This window comes from Electrophorus electricus, chromosome 5 (genome assembly GCF_013358815.1).
Source record: "Electrophorus electricus isolate fEleEle1 chromosome 5, fEleEle1.pri, whole genome shotgun sequence".
Lineage (NCBI taxonomy): Eukaryota > Metazoa > Chordata > Actinopteri > Gymnotiformes > Gymnotidae > Electrophorus > Electrophorus electricus.
In genome coordinates this window covers 22,313,856-22,333,052 of record NC_049539.1, presented here as the reverse complement: position 1 = coordinate 22,333,052, position 19,197 = coordinate 22,313,856, and the positions used below count along the sequence as shown (strand labels likewise).

At 40.0% G+C, this 19,197-nt stretch overlaps 2 protein-coding genes across 6 annotated transcripts in view; one reads left to right on the top strand and one right to left on the bottom strand.

The window, feature by feature from the left end:
- LOC113568777 (NACHT, LRR and PYD domains-containing protein 12-like) overlaps nucleotides 1-14,949 on the bottom strand; it is a 23,476-nt gene extending 8,527 nt beyond the window's left edge. Inside the window, exons 1-4 of one of the 5 annotated variants that reach the window (XM_035526175.1) lie at nucleotides 14,890-14,949; nucleotides 13,697-13,804; nucleotides 12,461-12,568; nucleotides 578-2,662 (exon numbers count right to left, since the gene is read on the bottom strand). In XM_035526175.1, coding sequence (XP_035382068.1) covers nucleotides 578-2,454 — 1,877 coding nt within the window. In that variant the 5' untranslated portion in view covers nucleotides 2,455-2,662; nucleotides 12,461-12,568; nucleotides 13,697-13,804; nucleotides 14,890-14,949. Of the gene's footprint in view, nucleotides 1-573; nucleotides 2,663-12,460; nucleotides 12,569-13,696; nucleotides 13,805-13,917; nucleotides 13,986-14,889 lie in introns of those variants that run through there. The other 4 variants (XM_035526172.1, XM_035526173.1, XM_035526174.1 and 1 more) reach the window with 4 other exon arrangements.
- LOC118241364 (NACHT, LRR and PYD domains-containing protein 3-like) overlaps nucleotides 1-19,197 on the top strand; it is a 520,672-nt gene that overhangs the window by 456,767 nt on the left and 44,708 nt on the right. The gene's annotated exons all lie outside the window — the stretch shown is intronic.

Here is a 19,197-nt window from a genome sequence, read left to right as displayed (position 1 = left end):
TACACACCTGTCTACCCTTAACCAGCTCCCTATATAAACTCTACACACCTGTCTACCCTTAATCTCCTCCCTATATAAACTCTACACACCTGTCTACCCTTAACCAGCTCCCTATATAAACTCTACACACCTGTCTACCCTTAATCTCCTCCCTATATAAACTCTACACACCCGCCTACTCAGTCTTCTGAATTCCTGCTGTTAATCATGACTTTTTGCTCTGCTTTCCTCGTCTTTGATTGTTGTAGTGTTTTTGTACATCTGGTCTCTGATCTCCTGGGTCTGTGATTGTTGGACAGTGTTTTTGTATGTCTTGTACGCCACTTATATACGGTTTTGTCCAGTATATTTAATCACGTATATACTGTTTCCACCCCTGATGATTCTAATACCCCTCCCAGATGATTCTAATACCCCTCCCTCCCATCCCTGCAGTCTGCTGCTCCTGCTATCAGACTCCACCTCCTGTCTATCAAACACCTGCATCTGTGCTCTTTCACTGTGGTTTGCATATGTGGAAGAAAATCTGATTCAACCTCAGTTAACTAAGATACAGTGATTGTGGTTAAATACTCACAGAGCCCGTCTACAGTTGCTCACAGCTGGGAGGAGTCTCCAAAACCCATTTAGAGTTGTTTTGTATTTCTTCAAGCTCAGTTCATCCAGCACCTCCTCTGACATCTGCAGCTGGAAGGCCAGTGCTGAGCACTGAGCCAGGGTGAGCTTTCTGGAAGACTCTTCCTTGAGGAATTTCTGGATGTTTTCATGTAGAGAGGTGTCCTTCATTTCAATCAAGCAGTGAGTGAGATTGATGAATCTCTCAGGGCTCACATTTTGTTTCTGACTCAATCTGAGGTTTTGTATTATTTTCTTGACACTCTCCGGGCTGCTCTGAGTGGGTGTCAGTAGGCCGTGTAGGAGTTTCTGATTGGATTCCAGAGAAATGCCATGAAGGAATCGGAGGAAGAGATCCAGCTCTCCTTTTGGGCTCTTCAAGGCTTTATTCACTGCACTTTTCAGAAAAACATCCAAGGAAACTTCAGGAAAAGATTTGTTCCTTCCACACAGAAAGATTTTCAGTACCTCCATGTTCTTTTCCACATAGCAGTGAAACACATAGAGAGCAGCAAAGAACTCCTGAAAGCTCAGATGTACAAAGCAGTAGACCTTCCTCTGGTAAAGCACAGATTCCTCCCTAAAGATCTCAGTGCAGATCCCAGAGTACACGGAGGCCTCAGTGACATCAATGCCACACTCTCTCAGATCTTCTTCATAGAACATCACGTTTCCCTCCATCAGATGTTTGAAAGCCAGTTCAGCCAGTTTCAGAATCATGGACCTGTTGGATTCCAGATATTTCTTTTGATCGCTTTCTTTTTTCCCCTCATACTTCTCATTCTTCATGTTGATCTGAGTGTGCAAGAACTGTATGTACATCTCAGTCAGAGTTTTAGGGATTTCTGTATCAGTTTGTTTTAGTATTTCCTGAAGCACAGTGGCTGAGATCCAACAGAAGACTGGTATGTGACACATGATGTGGAGGCTCTTTGCTGTCTTTATGTGTGAGATGATTTTCTCAGCTTGGTCTTGGTCACTGATTCTCTTCCTGAAGTACTCCTCCTTCTGTGGGTCCGTGAATCCCTGAATTTCTGTCACACGGTTGATGTAGTGAGGAGGGATTTGATTGGCTGCTGCTGGTCGGGAGGTTATCCAGATGAGAGCAGAGGGAAGCAGCTCTCCTTTGATGAGGTTTGACGTCAACACACCCACTGATGATGTCATGCTTATTTCAGATACTTTATTACACTGGGAAAAGTTCAATTGAATTCTGCTTTCATCCAGGCCATCAAAGATGAACACAAATTTGCACACATCATATATCTTTGGGTCCAGGTCTTTTATCTCAGGGTGGAAGTCACACAGGAGTCTATGCAGACTGTACTGGTCATCTTTAACGAGGTTCAACTCACGGAATGGAAGCACAAACATGAAATCTACATCCTGATTGGCTTTTCCCTCGGCCCAGTCCAGAATAAACTTCTGCACTGAGACAGTTTTCCCAATGCCTGCAATGCCTTTAGTCAGAACAGTTTTGAGCTCTGGCACTTCTGGGCCTTTATCTTCTTTTGTTTCTGTGTGGCTGACACCTTCAGTCATTTCTCCTTCAGGACCTTGTACAGGTTTAAAGATGTCTGAGCAGTAGATTGGAGTGTCTTGTACCAGCTGTTTCCTGAGTGTTTTCTCCATCTGTAAAACCTCATGTTCTTCATTCACTCCTTCACTCTCTCCATCTATGATGTAAAGTTGTGTGTAAACCCTGTTCAGGAGGGTTTTATTCTCTTGTGATTTGGTTCCCTCAAATAAACTCTCATACTTGTTCTTCATGCAGGTTTTGTGTGTGTGTAGGACATCATCCACTGGTGTGCGAGAGTCCTGCTGTATGGACACTTCCATGTCTTTGTGTGGGTGTAGAACAGGGCGGGTTCTGAATCTCTTTCTGCACTGGGGACAGGAAAAGTCTCGTGATGGAGCAGACTGGTCCCAGTAGCTGCTGATACACTGTCTGCAGAACCTGTGTCCACAGGTGATGGAGACTGGGTCTGTCAGAACCTGCTCACACACTCCACAACTGGACACCTGGAGGAGATCACCCCTCCCCCTGCTCATAGAGACAAAGAGCAAAGGGAGGATGAGAGGAAGAGAAGAGATTCAACAATAATGAGAAAATAAAAGGTATGCATGGAAAAGGAACAATAACAAAACACAAGACAGGAAGATGAGGTAATAAAATGATATTGTAAGCAGGAAAATGTGGATGGTTTAAAATAAACTGTTCATGTAGAAAAGGCCTCTGTAGACTTCAGTAAGGGCTCAGATGGTCTCTGTGTCAGACCTCTGAAAATAGTGGTTGTGTACCTGTCCTTGGAGAAACTGTATAAAGATCATGACCTCCTGGACTGGTAGACATATTCTGGACTGTGACTCATGTGTGTGACCTGCCATTCTCTTCAATTAATTACTGAGTCTGCAGCTTTATTATAATATTATAGCTTACAGCTTTAATTATAATATTATAAATAATAATATTACTGGAATTTGGGAAAGATTAAGGAACCACAAAGAGATGGAATAATACACACACACACACACACACAAACACGCACACACACACACACAAACACTGTAGTGTAGTCAGACTGAGAGTATATATACACTAACAGTCAGTAAACTCATACAGTAATGATATAAAGAAAAAGTAAAGAAAAATGAGAATATATGATTTTATATTTATGGATGGATGAAGTAACGTATGATTTAGTATTAGAATATGATCAGAAAATAGAAATGAATGTATCTCTCTTAGGAACGTAGTCCAGGGACAGAGAAGACAGTCTGCTTTACACCATCAGGTCACAAACACGTTCTGCTCTGACCCAGACAAAATACAGACAACAGAGACATATGAATCTGAATAACCCTCTCTGCTGACACCCACTGAGATAGATGAAGATTCCTCAAGGTGAGGAGACATGTAACTCTGGGTAGGTATAAGATGACATTTAGTGGTGATATAGAGGTATTAACAGTAGGAGACATGTAACTCTGGGTAGGTATAAGATGGCATTTAGTGGTGATATAGAGGTATTAACAGTAGGAGACATGTAACTCTGGGTAGGTATAAGATGGCATTTAGTGGTGATATAGAGGTATTAACAGTATTAGACATGTAACTCTGGGTGGTATAAGATGACATTTAGTGGTGATATAGAGGTATTAACAGTAGGAGACATGTAACTCTGGGTAGGTATAAGATGGCATTTAGTGGTGATATAGAGGTATTAACAGTAGGAGACATGTAACTCTGGGTAGGTATAAGATGGCATTTAGTGGTGATATAGAGGTATTAACAGTATTAGACATGTAACTCTGGGTGGTATAAGATGACATTTAGTGGTGATATAGAGGTATTAACAGTAGGAGACATGTAACTCTGGGTAGGTATAAGATGGCATTTAGTGGTGATATAGAGGTATTAACAGTAGGAGACATGTAACTCTGGGTAGGTATAAGATGACATTTAGTGTTGATATAGAGGTATTGACAGTAGGAGACATGTAACTCTGGGTAGGTATAAGATGACATTTAGTGGTGATATAGAGGTATTAACAGTAGGAGACGTGTAACTCTGGGTAGGTATGAGATGACATTTAGTGGTGATATAGAGGTATTAACAGTAGGAGACATGTAACTCTGGGTAGGTATAAGATGGCATTTAGTGGTGATATAGAGGTATTAACAGTAGGAGACATGTAACTCTGGGTAGGTATAAGATGACATTTAGTGGTGATATAGAGGTATTAACAGTATTAGACATGTAACGCTGGGTAGGTATAAGATGACATTTAGTGGTGATATAGAGGTATTAGCAGTAGGAGACATGTAACGCTGGGTAGGTATAAGATGACATTTAGTGGTGATATAGAGGTATTAACAGTATTAGACATGTAACGCTGGGTAGGTATGAGATGACATTTAGTGGTGATATAGAGGTATTAGCAGTAGGAGACATGTAACGCTGGGTAGGTATAAGATGACATTTAGTGGTGATATAGAGGTATTAACAGTATTAGACATGTAACGCTGGGTAGGTATGAGATGACATTTAGTGGTGATATAGAGGTATTAGCAGTAGGAGACATGTAACGCTGGGTAGGTATAAGATGACATTTAGTGGTGATATAGAGGTATTAACAGTATTAGACATGTAACGCTGGGTAGGTATAAGATGACATTTAGTGGTGATATAGAGGTATTAGCAGTAGGAGACATGTAACGCTGGGTAGGTATAAGATGACATTTAGTGGTGATATAGAGGTATTAACAGTATTAGACATGTAACGCTGGGTAGGTATGAGATGACATTTAGTGGTGATATAGAGGTATTAGCAGTAGGAGACATGTAACGCTGGGTAGGTATAAGATGACATTTAGTGGTGATATAGATGTATTAACAGTATTAGACATGTAACTCTGGGTAGGTATAAGATGACATTTAGTGGTGATATAGAGGTATTAACAGTAGGAGACATGTAACTCTGGGTAGGTATAAGATGGCATTTAGTGGTGATATAGAGGTATTAACAGTATTAGACATGTAACTCTGGGTGGGTATAAGATGACATTTAGTGGTGATATAGAGGTATTAACAGTATTAGACATGTAACTCTGGGTAGGTATAAGATGACATTTAGTGGTGATATAGAGGTATTAACAGTAGGAGACATGTAACTCTGGGTAGGTATAAGATGACATTTAGTGGTGATATAGAGGTATTAACAGTATTAGACATGTAACTCTGGGTGGTATAAGATGACATTTAGTGGTGATATAGAGGTATTAACAGTAGGAGACATGTAACTCTGGGTAGGTATAAGATGGCATTTAGTGGTGATATAGAGGTATTAACAGTAGGAGACATGTAACTCTGGGTAGGTATAAGATGGCATTTAGTGGTGATATAGAGGTATTAACAGTATTAGACATGTAACTCTGGGTGGGTATAAGATGACATTTAGTGGTGATATAGAGGTATTAACAGTATTAGACATGTAACTCTGGGTAGGTATAAGATGACATTTAGTGGTGATATAGAGGTATTAACAGTAGGAGACATGTAACTCTGGGTAGGTATAAGATGACATTTAGTGGTGATATAGAGGTATTAACAGTATTAGACATGTAACGCTGGGTAGGTATGAGATGACATTTAGTGGTGATATAGAGGTATTAGCAGTAGGAGACATGTAACGCTGGGTAGGTATAAGATGACATTTAGTGGTGATATAGAGGTATTAACAGTATTAGACATGTAACGCTGGGTAGGTATAAGATGACATTTAGTGGTGATATAGATGTATTAACAGTATTAGACATGTAACTCTGGGTAGGTATAAGATGACATTTAGTGGTGATATAGAGGTATTAACAGTAGGAGACATGTGACTCTCGGTAGGTATAAGATGGCATTTAGTGGTGATATAGAGGTATTAACAGTAGGAGACATGTAACTCTGGGTAGGTATGAGATGACATTTAGTGGTGATATAGAGGTATTAACAGTAGGAGACATGTGACTCTGGGTAGGTATAAGATGGCATTTAGTGGTGATATAGAGGTATTAACAGTAGGAGACATGTAACTCTGGGTAGGTATGAGATGACATTTAGTGGTGATATAGAGGTATTAACAGTAGGAGACATGTAACTCTGGGTAGGTATAAGATGACATTTAGTGGTGCTATAGAGGCATTAACAGTAGGAGACATGTAACTCTGGGTAGGTATAAGATGGCATTTAGTGGTGATATAGAGATATTAACAGTAGGAGACATGTGACTCTGGGTAGGTATAAGATGGCATTTAGTGGTGATAGAGGTATTAACAGTAGGAGACATGTAACGCTGGGTAGGTATAAGATGACATTTAGTGGTGATATAGAGGTATTAACAGTATTAGACATGTAACTCTGGGTAGGAATAAGATGGTATTTAGTGGTGATATAGAGGTATTAACAGTAGGAGACATGTAAACTCTGGGTAGGTATAAGATGGCATTTAGTGGTGATATAGAGGTATTAACAGTAGGAGACATGTAACTCTCGGTAGGTATAAGATGACATTTAGTGGTGATATAGAGGTATTAACAGTATTAGACATGTAACGCTGGGTAGGTATAAGATGACATTTAGTGGTGATATAGAGGTATTAACAGTAGGAGACATGTAAACTCTGGGTAGGTATAAGATGGCATTTAGTGGTGATATAGAGGTATTAACAGTAGGAGACATGTAACTCTCGGTAGGTATAAGATGACATTTAGTGGTGATATAGAGGTATTAACAGTATTAGACATGTAACTCTGGGTAGGTATAAGATGACATTTAGTGGTGATATAGAGGTATTAACAGTAGGAGACATGTAACTCTGGGTAGGTATAAGATGACATTTAGTGGTGATATAGAGGTATTAACAGTAGGAGACATGTAACTCTGGGTAGGTATAAGATGACATTTAGTGGTGATATAGAGGTATTAACAGTATTAGACATGTAACTCTGGGTAGGTATAAGATGACATTTAGTGGTGATATAGAGGTATTAACAGTAGGAGACATGTAACTCTGGGTAGGTATAAGATGACATTTAGTGGTGATATAGAGGTATTAACAGTAGGAGACATGTAACTCTGGGTAGGTATAAGATGGCATTTAGTGGTGATATAGAGGTATTAACAGTATTAGACATGTAACTCTGGGTGGTATAAGATGACATTTAGTGGTGATATAGAGGTATTAACAGTAGGAGACATGTAACTCTGGGTAGGTATAAGATGGCATTTAGTGGTGATATAGAGGTATTAACAGTAGGAGACATGTAACTCTGGGTAGGTATAAGATGACATTTAGTGTTGATATAGAGGTATTGACAGTAGGAGACATGTAACTCTGGGTAGGTATAAGATGACATTTAGTGGTGATATAGAGGTATTAACAGTAGGAGACGTGTAACTCTGGGTAGGTATGAGATGACATTTAGTGGTGATATAGAGGTATTAACAGTAGGAGACATGTAACTCTGGGTAGGTATAAGATGACATTTAGTGGTGATATAGAGGTATTAACAGTAGGTGACATGTAACTCTGGGTAGGTATAAGATGACATTTAGTGGTGATATAGAGGTATTAACAGTATTAGACATGTAACGCTGGGTAGGTATAAGATGACATTTAGTGGTGATATAGAGGTATTAGCAGTAGGAGACATGTAACGCTGGGTAGGTATAAGATGACATTTAGTGGTGATATAGAGGTATTAACAGTATTAGACATGTAACGCTGGGTAGGTATGAGATGACATTTAGTGGTGATATAGAGGTATTAGCAGTAGGAGACATGTAACGCTGGGTAGGTATAAGATGACATTTAGTGGTGATATAGAGGTATTAACAGTATTAGACATGTAACGCTGGGTAGGTATGAGATGACATTTAGTGGTGATATAGAGGTATTAGCAGTAGTAGACATGTAACGCTGGGTAGGTATAAGATGACATTTAGTGGTGATATAGAGGTATTAACAGTATTAGACATGTAACGCTGGGTAGGTATGAGATGACATTTAGTGGTGATATAGAGGTATTAGCAGTAGGAGACATGTAACGCTGGGTAGGTATAAGATGACATTTAGTGGTGATATAGATGTATTAACAGTATTAGACATGTAACTCTGGGTAGGTATAAGATGACATTTAGTGGTGATATAGAGGTATTAACAGTAGGAGACATGTAACTCTGGGTAGGTATAAGATGGCATTTAGTGGTGATATAGAGGTATTAACAGTATTAGACATGTAACTCTGGGTAGGTATAAGATGACATTTAGTGGTGATATAGAGGTATTAACAGTATTAGACATGTAACTCTGGGTAGGTATAAGATGACATTTAGTGGTGATATAGAGGTATTAACAGTAGGAGACATGTAACTCTGGGTAGGTATAAGATGACATTTAGTGGTGATATAGAGGTATTAACAGTATTAGACATGTAACGCTGGGTAGGTATGAGATGACATTTAGTGGTGATATAGAGGTATTAGCAGTAGGAGACATGTAACGCTGGGTAGGTATAAGATGACATTTAGTGGTGATATAGAGGTATTAACAGTATTAGACATGTAACTCTGGGTAGGTATAAGATGACATTTAGTGGTGATATAGATGTATTAACAGTATTAGACATGTAACTCTGGGTAGGTATAAGATGACATTTAGTGGTGATATAGAGGTATTAACAGTAGGAGACATGTGACTCTCGGTAGGTATAAGATGGCATTTAGTGGTGATATAGAGGTATTAACAGTAGGAGACATGTAACTCTGGGTAGGTATGAGATGACATTTAGTGGTGATATAGAGGTATTAACAGTAGGAGACATGTGACTCTGGGTAGGTATAAGATGGCATTTAGTGGTGATATAGAGGTATTAACAGTAGGAGACATGTAACTCTGGGTAGGTATGAGATGACATTTAGTGGTGATATAGAGGTATTAACAGTAGGAGACATGTAACTCTGGGTAGGTATAAGATGACATTTAGTGGTGCTATAGAGGCATTAACAGTAGGAGACATGTAACTCTGGGTAGGTATAAGATGGCATTTAGTGGTGATATAGAGATATTAACAGTAGGAGACATGTGACTCTGGGTAGGTATAAGATGGCATTTAGTGGTGATAGAGGTATTAACAGTAGGAGACATGTAACGCTGGGTAGGTATAAGATGACATTTAGTGGTGATATAGAGGTATTAACAGTATTAGACATGTAACTCTGGGTAGGAATAAGATGGTATTTAGTGGTGATATAGAGGTATTAACAGTAGGAGACATGTAAACTCTGGGTAGGTATAAGATGGCATTTAGTGGTGATATAGAGGTATTAACAGTAGGAGACATGTAACTCTCGGTAGGTATAAGATGACATTTAGTGGTGATATAGAGGTATTAACAGTATTAGACATGTAACGCTGGGTAGGTATAAGATGACATTTAGTGGTGATATAGAGGTATTAACAGTAGGAGACATGTAAACTCTGGGTAGGTATAAGATGGCATTTAGTGGTGATATAGAGGTATTAACAGTAGGAGACATGTAACTCTCGGTAGGTATAAGATGACATTTAGTGGTGATATAGAGGTATTAACAGTATTAGACATGTAACTCTGGGTAGGTATAAGATGACATTTAGTGGTGATATAGAGGTATTAACAGTAGGAGACATGTAACTCTGGGTAGGTATAAGATGACATTTAGTGGTGATATAGAGGTATTAACAGTAGGAGACATGTAACTCTGGGTAGGTATAAGATGACATTTAGTGGTGATATAGAGGTATTAACAGTATTAGACATGTAACTCTGGGTAGGTATAAGATGACATTTAGTGGTGATATAGAGGTATTAACAGTAGGAGACATGTAACTCTGGGTAGGTATAAGATGACATTTAGTGGTGATATAGAGGTACCCCATAATGCGCCGCGCCCCCTAGCGGGCACGCGGGCGGTCCCAAACGGGCATACTCAAATAAATTACTTGATAAAATCGAATATTCTTAAAGTACAGTACATTTATCAACATAACATTTCTTAGGACTAATACAAGTACCTGCTTACCGATTTTCAGCCATCTACATGTATCCATTCGCCAGAAATTGTACGCTGAAGTCATCGTGTTTTTCAGGTAAAATTTCCACAAAATCGTGCCTGCCCTTTTAAGTTGCCTTTTAAAACATTCTTCCGGTATAAGATATGTTCAGATTTCGTCATAGAAAATTCAATTACCATCAGAACAACTGCGTGACATGTTTAAACGGTATACGGAGTGTTAGTAAAGTTGTTTAACTGCGTGCTCTCTTCTGTGCGTAAAAGGGAGGTTTGTGTTCCGGTTCGGTTCCTTCGGAAAATACCCAAACTACGCAAGCCTTTGGTTAACTGAAAAAGCACGCTACTGCAAAACGGTTCCTGAATAGAGCATTAGACACCCCCCTTTCCTACTTTATTTTCATTTTTATTGGCTGTTGCAGCGCCATTGTTTTGGAGTGACAACAATTCACACCTATGTGTGAAAAGAGAAGGGGCGGGAGGGCGACTAACATTTACTTCCAGGGGTTTCCAGGGCAAGCTGCTTGATTGGCAGCAGTTTCATCAAATAGAGGAGGCTTAGATGAAAACGTAGACCCCTCACTTGCCTTGTTTAGTCATCCCTTTAATGTTTAAAGGTATGCGCGCCGTATACTGTCAGTGCTTCAGTGTTGTTAGCAGATAGCGTAGCGCATTGGTTTGGCGCTGTTTGGCGAAACTATAAGATTGGTTTGATGATTTTGCCAATATGTTTGGACATCATGGAGAGGAAGAGGCTTATTTTAGCTGAAGTTTATGTGGAATTGTTGGAGTGCTGCTAGCATAGAATAGCTTCGATGTTTGCATATCAAATCATTGGATGTTTCCATTCACTACTGGAAAAATTTGTAATCCTGCTACAAATCGTAAGTATAAATGATAAAGTATACTATTTCTTTACAGAATTACAGCATTTACAGTATTTTCTGCAGCATTTACAGTATTAGGTAGTATAGTTGTAGTAGCTAGTACAGTATTTTCCCCTAGTGATGCTAACAATGACGCTATGAAGCTAATATTGTTGTGGAACTTATTAAAGTAACTTACTGTTATGTTTTGGCAAAAAGAAACATGCAAAGTTGATATATCGTGATTATTGACTTTGTTTGCATTGGAGAGGTTTAGGGACCCTTTGGAGAAGTGTAGGACACCTAGTGGAAAACATTGTGTAGATATTCATGTGATTTCATGGTGATTTCATGTATATGCTCAAAACTGTTCAATTTATTACACAAGACCCTGGTGAATCAAAGAATGCAGAGTATGAGTGAAAATCAATTTCCAGCATCAATAGAAACATTATACACCAAAAAAATCAAAGGCGTTTTATGTTTTTTTGACATTTTCTTCTGTATTAAATGAGCTCAAATGGAACCTAAATGATGGACAAATAAGCCTGGATGTGAATGGATGTCTTCTCCCAAGTGTCTGTTTCAATTTGAATCCTGAATGATCATTGTGCTATGTGTACAATTTCAGATACCTAGTGTTAAAGTGAACAAGTACAAATCGTTCAAAAATGTGTTTAAAACTGCTGGTGCGTTAAGGGAGACATGTAACTCTGGGTAGGTAGAAGATGACATTTAGTGGTGAATTAGAGGTATTAACAGTAGGTGTTTACAAGACTAAAGCCACCTGTACTACACACCAAACACACACCAGACACTAAGAGATCAGACAGAGAGAGACTACCTCTACTACACACCAAACACACACCCACACCAGACACTAAGAGATCAGACAGAGAGAGACTACCTCTACTACACACCAAACACACACCAGACACTAAAAGATCAGACAGCGAGAGACTACCTGTACTACACAACAAACACACACCAGACACTAAGAGATCAGTTTTCCATCTGTACATTTATGTGCTTTACTAACAGAATTGCTGTAAAGTTAATGCAGGTCTCGATGCCAATAAAATCTCATGAGGCTCCTCTGGTGTGTACAGTAGAGTGCAGGTTACACAACCCCAGCTGAGTGTTTAATAACACCTCACTGTGTTCTGTTTCTCTATTGGTCATGGAAAGGTACATGAAAAGTACATATACTTTTCAAACATAATTTTCAAAGAATGTAACATTTTTAATTTGTCCAAAATGTGATGGAACTCCTCCAGTGGAGGAGTGACAGAAATGAACCCCTCCACCCTGCCAAGTACCCCTCCACCCTGCCAAACCTACACTTATAAAATAATTCCTGAGTGTGTAATGTGTCACTCACTTTGGGTTACAGGGCACAGGTGCACTGCTCAATGCAGGAGGAGGATCTATGGACCAGTCACTCTTCCAAGACACACAGCTGGGTGCTGGAGACGCTGCTCTCTTTACCCTGATGAAGATGAGGAAAGTGTTGAGTAATTACATCCTTCACTACATCTCATTTATCCTGAATATTCCCTCTTCCTGTTTCCTCAGATTAAGTGCTGATGGAAAGCTCCTCACTTTGGGTCAGAGCTTCCTCCTCCACTGCTGGAGTTATGAGGCTCCATTGTGGAGATGTTCCTCGGACATCAAAATATGATTAGAAATTAAACACAATGCATCTGGTCCATGATGCCAAACACTGAAGCTGGCTTGGCCAGGTACATGCTAAAACAGGTTGTTATACTAAGACATTACTAGATGGCTAGTTGATTTTAATACAGGAACTTCTACCAACCTGAATGATCAGAAAATCATTATCAGTGTAGTATTGATAAAGAGACACTCATGGTGGTGTGAAAAAAATCTATAAACCACCTGGAACTTGTCCCTTATTTGGCAGTCAGAATACATTTTAATTACATGTCTGAGCTCCTAAGACCATCCATGGCATCTGCTTAGGGTCAGTACATGGGCTTTTTCTATATACTAGTTTGAAACCAACAAGTTCATTTTCATTTCTTTCTTTGTCCCCCAAACCAGAGACAGAAGCGGTGGACGAGATGGCAAAGACAGAGTGGTTAAAAACAACATCTAGACACTAAACCAATTAGAAGAGTACACGAATCATACGACCATCCACAGGACTCAGTGGAGGAGTGTACACGAATCACACGTCCATCCACAGGACTCAGTGGAGGAGTGTGCACGAATCACACGTCCATCCACAGGACTCAGTGGATGAGTGAACATAGAGCAAAGACAATGCAGGAGATAAACGGAGCATAAACATGTGTGCTGGATACTCCAGGAACTGTTTGATATACAGACGTTTCATGCTACAATTACTGGATTCTATAATTTGTCTCCTTGAAAAACCTTTTCAATAAATGTTGACAAATTTTGCTCAAGACATTGCCATTCTGCATACAGAATGTGCCAGAGGTCTTGCAGACGTGGATGTGTGCCTTCAAAAGAGAACATTTTAAAACTGTAAAAATGGAATAGACCTTACATTACTGATGGAAAAGAACCCCTCCACCCTGCCAAACCTACACTTATGAAAGAATTCCTGAGTGTGTAATGTGTCACTCACTTTGGGTTACAGGGCACAGGTGCACTGCTCAATGCAGGAGGAGGATCTATGGACCAGTCACTCTTCCAAGACACACAGCTGGGTGCTGGAGACGCTGCTCTCTTTACCCTGATGAAGATGAGGAAAGTGTTGAGTAATTACATCCTTCACTACATCTCATTTATCCTGAATATTCCCTCTTCATGTTTCCTCAGATTAAGTGCTGATGGAAAGCTCCTCACTTTGGGTCAGAGCTTCCTCCTCCACTGCTGGAGTTATGAGGCTCCATTGTGGAGATGTTCCTCGGACATCAAAATATGATTAGAAATTAAACACAATGCATCTGGTCCATGATGCCAAACACTGAAGCTGGCTTGGCCAGGTACATGCTAAAACAGGTTGTTATACTAAGACATTACTAGATGGCTAGTTGATTTTAATACAGGAACTTCTACCAACCTGAATGATCAGAAAATCATTATCAGTGTAGTATTGATAAAGAGACACTCATGGTGGTGTGAAAAAAATCTATAAACCACCTGGAACTTGTCCCTTATTTGGCAGTCAGAATACATTTTAATTACATGTCTGAGCTCCTAAGACCATCCATGGCATCTGCTTAGGGTCAGTACATGGGCTTTTTCTATATACTAGTTTGAAACCAACAAGTTCATTTTCATTTCTTTCTTTGTCCCCCAAACCAGAGACAGAAGCGGTGGACGAGATGGCAAAGACAGAGTGGTTAAAAACAACATCTAGACACTAAACCAATTAGAAGAGTACACGAATCACACGTCCATCCACAGGACTCAGTGGAGGAGTGTACACGAATCACACGTCCATCCACAGGACTCAGTGAATGAGTGAACATAGAGCAAAGACAATGCAGGAGATAAACGGAGCATAACCATGTGTGCTGGATACTCCAGGAACTGTTTGATATACAGACGTTTCACGCTACAATTACTGGATTCTGTAATTTTTCTCCTTGAAAAACCTTTTCAATAAATGTTGACAAATTTTGCTCAAGACATTGCCATTCTGCACACAGAATGTGCCAGAGGTCTTGCAGACGTGGATGTAAGCCTTCAAAAGAGAACATTTTAAAACTGTAAAAATTGAATAGACCTTACATTACTGATGGAAAAGAACCCCTCCACCCTGCCAAACCTACACTTATGAAAGAATTCCTGAGTGTGTAATGTGTCACTCACTTTGGGTTACAGGGCACAGGTGCACTGCTCAATGCAGGAGGAGGATCTATGGACCAGTCACTCTTCAGAGACACACAGCTGGGTGCTGGAGACGCTGCTCTCTTTACCCTGATGAAGATGAGGAAAGTGTTGAGTAATTATATCCTTCACTACATCTCATTTATCCTGAATATTCCCTCTTCCTGTTTCCTCAGATTAAGTGCTGATGGAAAGCTCCTCACTTTGGGTCAGAGCTTCCTCCTCCACTGCTGGAGTTATGAGGCTCCATTGTGGAGATGTTCCTCGGACATCAAAATATGATTAGAAATTAAACACAATGCATCTGGTCCATGATGCCAAACACTGAAGCTGGCTTGGCCAGGTACATGCTAAAACAGGTTGTTATACTAAGACATTACTAGATGGCTAGTTGATTTTAATACAGGAACTTCTACCAACCTGAATGATCAGAAAATCATTATCAGTGTAGTATTGATAAAGAGACACTCATGGTGGTGTGAAAAAAATCTATAAACCACCTGGAACTTGTCCCTTATTTGGCAGTCAGAATACATTTTAATTACATGTCTGAGCTCCTAAGACCATCCATGGCATCTGCTTAGGGTCAGTACATGGGCTTTTTCTATATACTAGTTTGAAACCAACAAGTTCATTTTCATTTCTTTCTTTGTCCCCCAAACCAGAGACAGAAGCGGTGGACGAGATGGCAAAGACAGAGTGGTTAAAAACAACATCTAGACACTAAACCAATTAGAAGAGTACACGAATCATACGACCATCCACAGGACTCAGTGGAGGAGTGTACACGAATCACACGTCCATCCACAGGACTCAGTGAATGAGTGAACATAGAGCAAAGACAATGCAGGAGATAAACGGAGCATAACCATGTGTGCTGGATACTCCAGGAAATGTTTGATATACAGACGTTTCACGCTACAATTACTGGATTCTGTAATTTGTCTCCTTGAAAAACCTTTTCAATAAATGTTGACAAATTTTGCTCAAGACATTGCCATTCTGCACACAGAATGTGCCAGAGGTCTTGCAGACGTGGATGTGTGCCTTCAAAAGAGAACATTTTAAAACTGTAAAAATTGAATAGACCTTACATTACTGATGGAAAAGAACCCCTCCACCCTGCCAAACCTACACTTATGAAAGAATTCCTGAGTGTGTAATGTGTCACTCACTTTGGGTTACAGGGCACAGGTGCACTGCTCAATGCAGGAGGAGGATCTATGGACCAGTCACTCTTCCAAGACACACAGCTGGGTGCTGGAGACGCTGCTCTCTTTACCCTGATGAAGATGAGGAAAGTGTTGAGTAATTATATCCTTCACTACATCTCATTTATCCTGAATATTCCCTCTTCCTGTTTCCTCAGATTAAGTGCTGATGGAAAGCTCCTCACTTTGGGTCAGAGCTTCCTCCTCCACTGCTGGAGTTATGAGGCTCCATTGTGGAGATGTTCCTCGGACATCAAAATATGATTAGAAATTAAACACAATGCATCTGGTCCATGATGCCAAACACTGAAGCTGGCTTGGCCAGGTACATGCTAAAACAGGTTGTTATACTAAGACATTACTAGATGGCTAGTTGATTTTAATACAGGAACTTCTACCAACCTGAATGATCAGAAAATCATTATCAGTGTAGTATTGATAAAGAGACACTCATGGTGGTGTGAAAAAAATCTATAAACCACCTGGAACTTGTCCCTTATTTGGCAGTCAGAATACATTTTAATTACATGTCTGAGCTCCTAAGACCATCCATGGCATCTGCTTAGGGTCAGTACATGGGCTTTTTCTATATACTAGTTTGAAACCAACAAGTTCATTTTCATTTCTTTCTTTGTCCCCCAAACCAGAGACAGAAGCGGTGGACGAGATGGCAAAGACAGAGTGGTTAAAAACAACATCTAGACACTAAACCAATTAGAAGAGTACACGAATCACACGTCCATCCACAGGACTCAGTGGAGGAGTGTACACGAATCACACGTCCATCCACAGGACTCAGTGGATGAGTGAACATAGAGCAAAGACAATGCAGGAGATAAACGGAGCATAAACATGTGTGCTGGATACTCCAGGAACTGTTTGATATACAGACGTTTCATGCTACAATTACTGGATTCTATAATTTGTCTCCTTGAAAAACCTTTTCAATAAATGTTGACAAATTTTGCTCAAGACATTGCCATTCTGCATACAGAATGTGCCAGAGGTCTTGCAGACGTGGATGTGTGCCTTCAAAAGAGAACATTTTAAAACTGTAAAAATGGAATAGACCTTACATTACTGATGGAAAAGAACCCCTCCACCCTGCCAAACCTACACTTATGAAAGAATTCCTGAGTGTGTAATGTGTCACTCACTTTGGGTTACAGGGCACAGGTGCACTGCTCAATGCAGGAGGAGGATCTATGGACCAGTCACTCTTCCAAGACACACAGCTGGGTGCTGGAGACGCTGCTCTCTTTACCCTGATGAAGATGAGGAAAGTGTTGAGTAATTACATCCTTCACTACATCTCATTTATCCTGAATATTCCCTCTTCCTGTTTCCTCTGATTAAGTGCTGATGGAAAGCTCCTCACTTTGGGTCAGAGCTTCCTCCTCCACTGCTGGAGTTATGAGGCTCCATTGTGGAGATGTTCCTCTTCACACACACACAGCTGGACTCTGGAGATGCTGCTCTCTGCTTCCTGTCAACAGTTCATACACAGAATGAATCAACAGTGAATAAATTCCTGACAAAATTGACAACATATTAAAAATGAAGTACACACTGATATTAACAAGGCAGGTGGACAACTGAAATAGTGCTGACAGCAGAACACTGAACACACTACTGGATTCAGTTACATATTCCACTAAATACATAAATAATGTTATACTGAATATATTTAAAATTCCCTTTAAACACACAAAAGCTGTGCACCATCACTTGTATGTGTTTCTATTTTAAAGAAATTAAATAGCAAATCCCCATAATAAGTAATCAACTTTCCCAGAATGCTTCCCACAGGAGATGTAATGTTTCCACACAGTGGGAACTGAAGTCTGGATGCTTTCAAATGTATTAATGCATTAATATTATACAGTTTCCATTTGGTGAGCGATTTTGTAAAGGTTTTCAGTGCTGGTTCTAAATTCCCAAAGCCCTGTGGAGACCTTCACTGTGTCTGTGATATTTGTTCTCACGGACTGCTCCGCCCCCGTAAGTCACGTGGTGCAGGGGGCCACGCCCCCGTGATGACGCGCACCTCCCCGGGTTCAGCGTTGAGTTTGTCCGTCTCTTTAACCCGCCAGTGCGCATCTCAGTGTTGGTCGTTGTTAGCGGCATGTTCGTATCCATGTTTGTGCAGCCAGTGTTGTGGTTAAGAGTGTTTTTGTTCCCTGTTAATGTAACGTGTGAGTGCCGCCCTTGTCTTAAATGTTTAATGTCAGTAAATGTTTCACAAAGTGGAGGGAGTCTGTGCGTCTCACTCGTCACAAAAGTTATACACAGTACTACATGTAGTGAAATATTGTAGGACCGTCTGTTGCCATGTGAAACAGACTACATAAAATAGATACAAAGTGGAAGAATAAGAACATATAAAAATACAGACACATAAAAAAGTTGTATGAAACATACATGTGGATGAGAACATAAAGCTCTCATATATGCGTCAAAGTTCCCTCAGGCCCTTGATTGATACTCTGAGCACTCAGATTCCGTAACAAACCGTATATATGTGCAGATTATGTTGGAGTGATACTCTGAGCACTCAGATACCGTAACAGCCAGTATATAGGTGCATATTATGTTGGAGTGATACTCTGAGCACTCAGTTACCGTAACAGACCGTATATATGTGCATATTATGTTGGCGTGTTATTCTGACGCGTAATGGCCCAAATATGTGCACACTGGCCGTCAACTGCCAAAGCACCAAATAACACTATTTAGCAACCAGCATACCCAGTATGTAACACACCCAATGACAAAGAAATTCAAGTGTAATTTCATCATATTTACACTGAATTCTCAATTTAAATTGACTTGATTCAAAGCTTTTCACTGCATACGGCACATTAATCTATCGAGAACACATGTATTTATACTAGTGATGCATACGGTGTGTTAATCTGTGCATGATGGGAAGAGGAGCAACCGCATCATTTCTGACACACACACACTCACACCAGAAACAACAAGTCCAATATATAACCAAGCTGAGTGGTTAAGGTACTTGAACCACCAACCTTGCAATTACAAGTCAAGCCCCACCACTGCCAAGGTTCCACTGTTG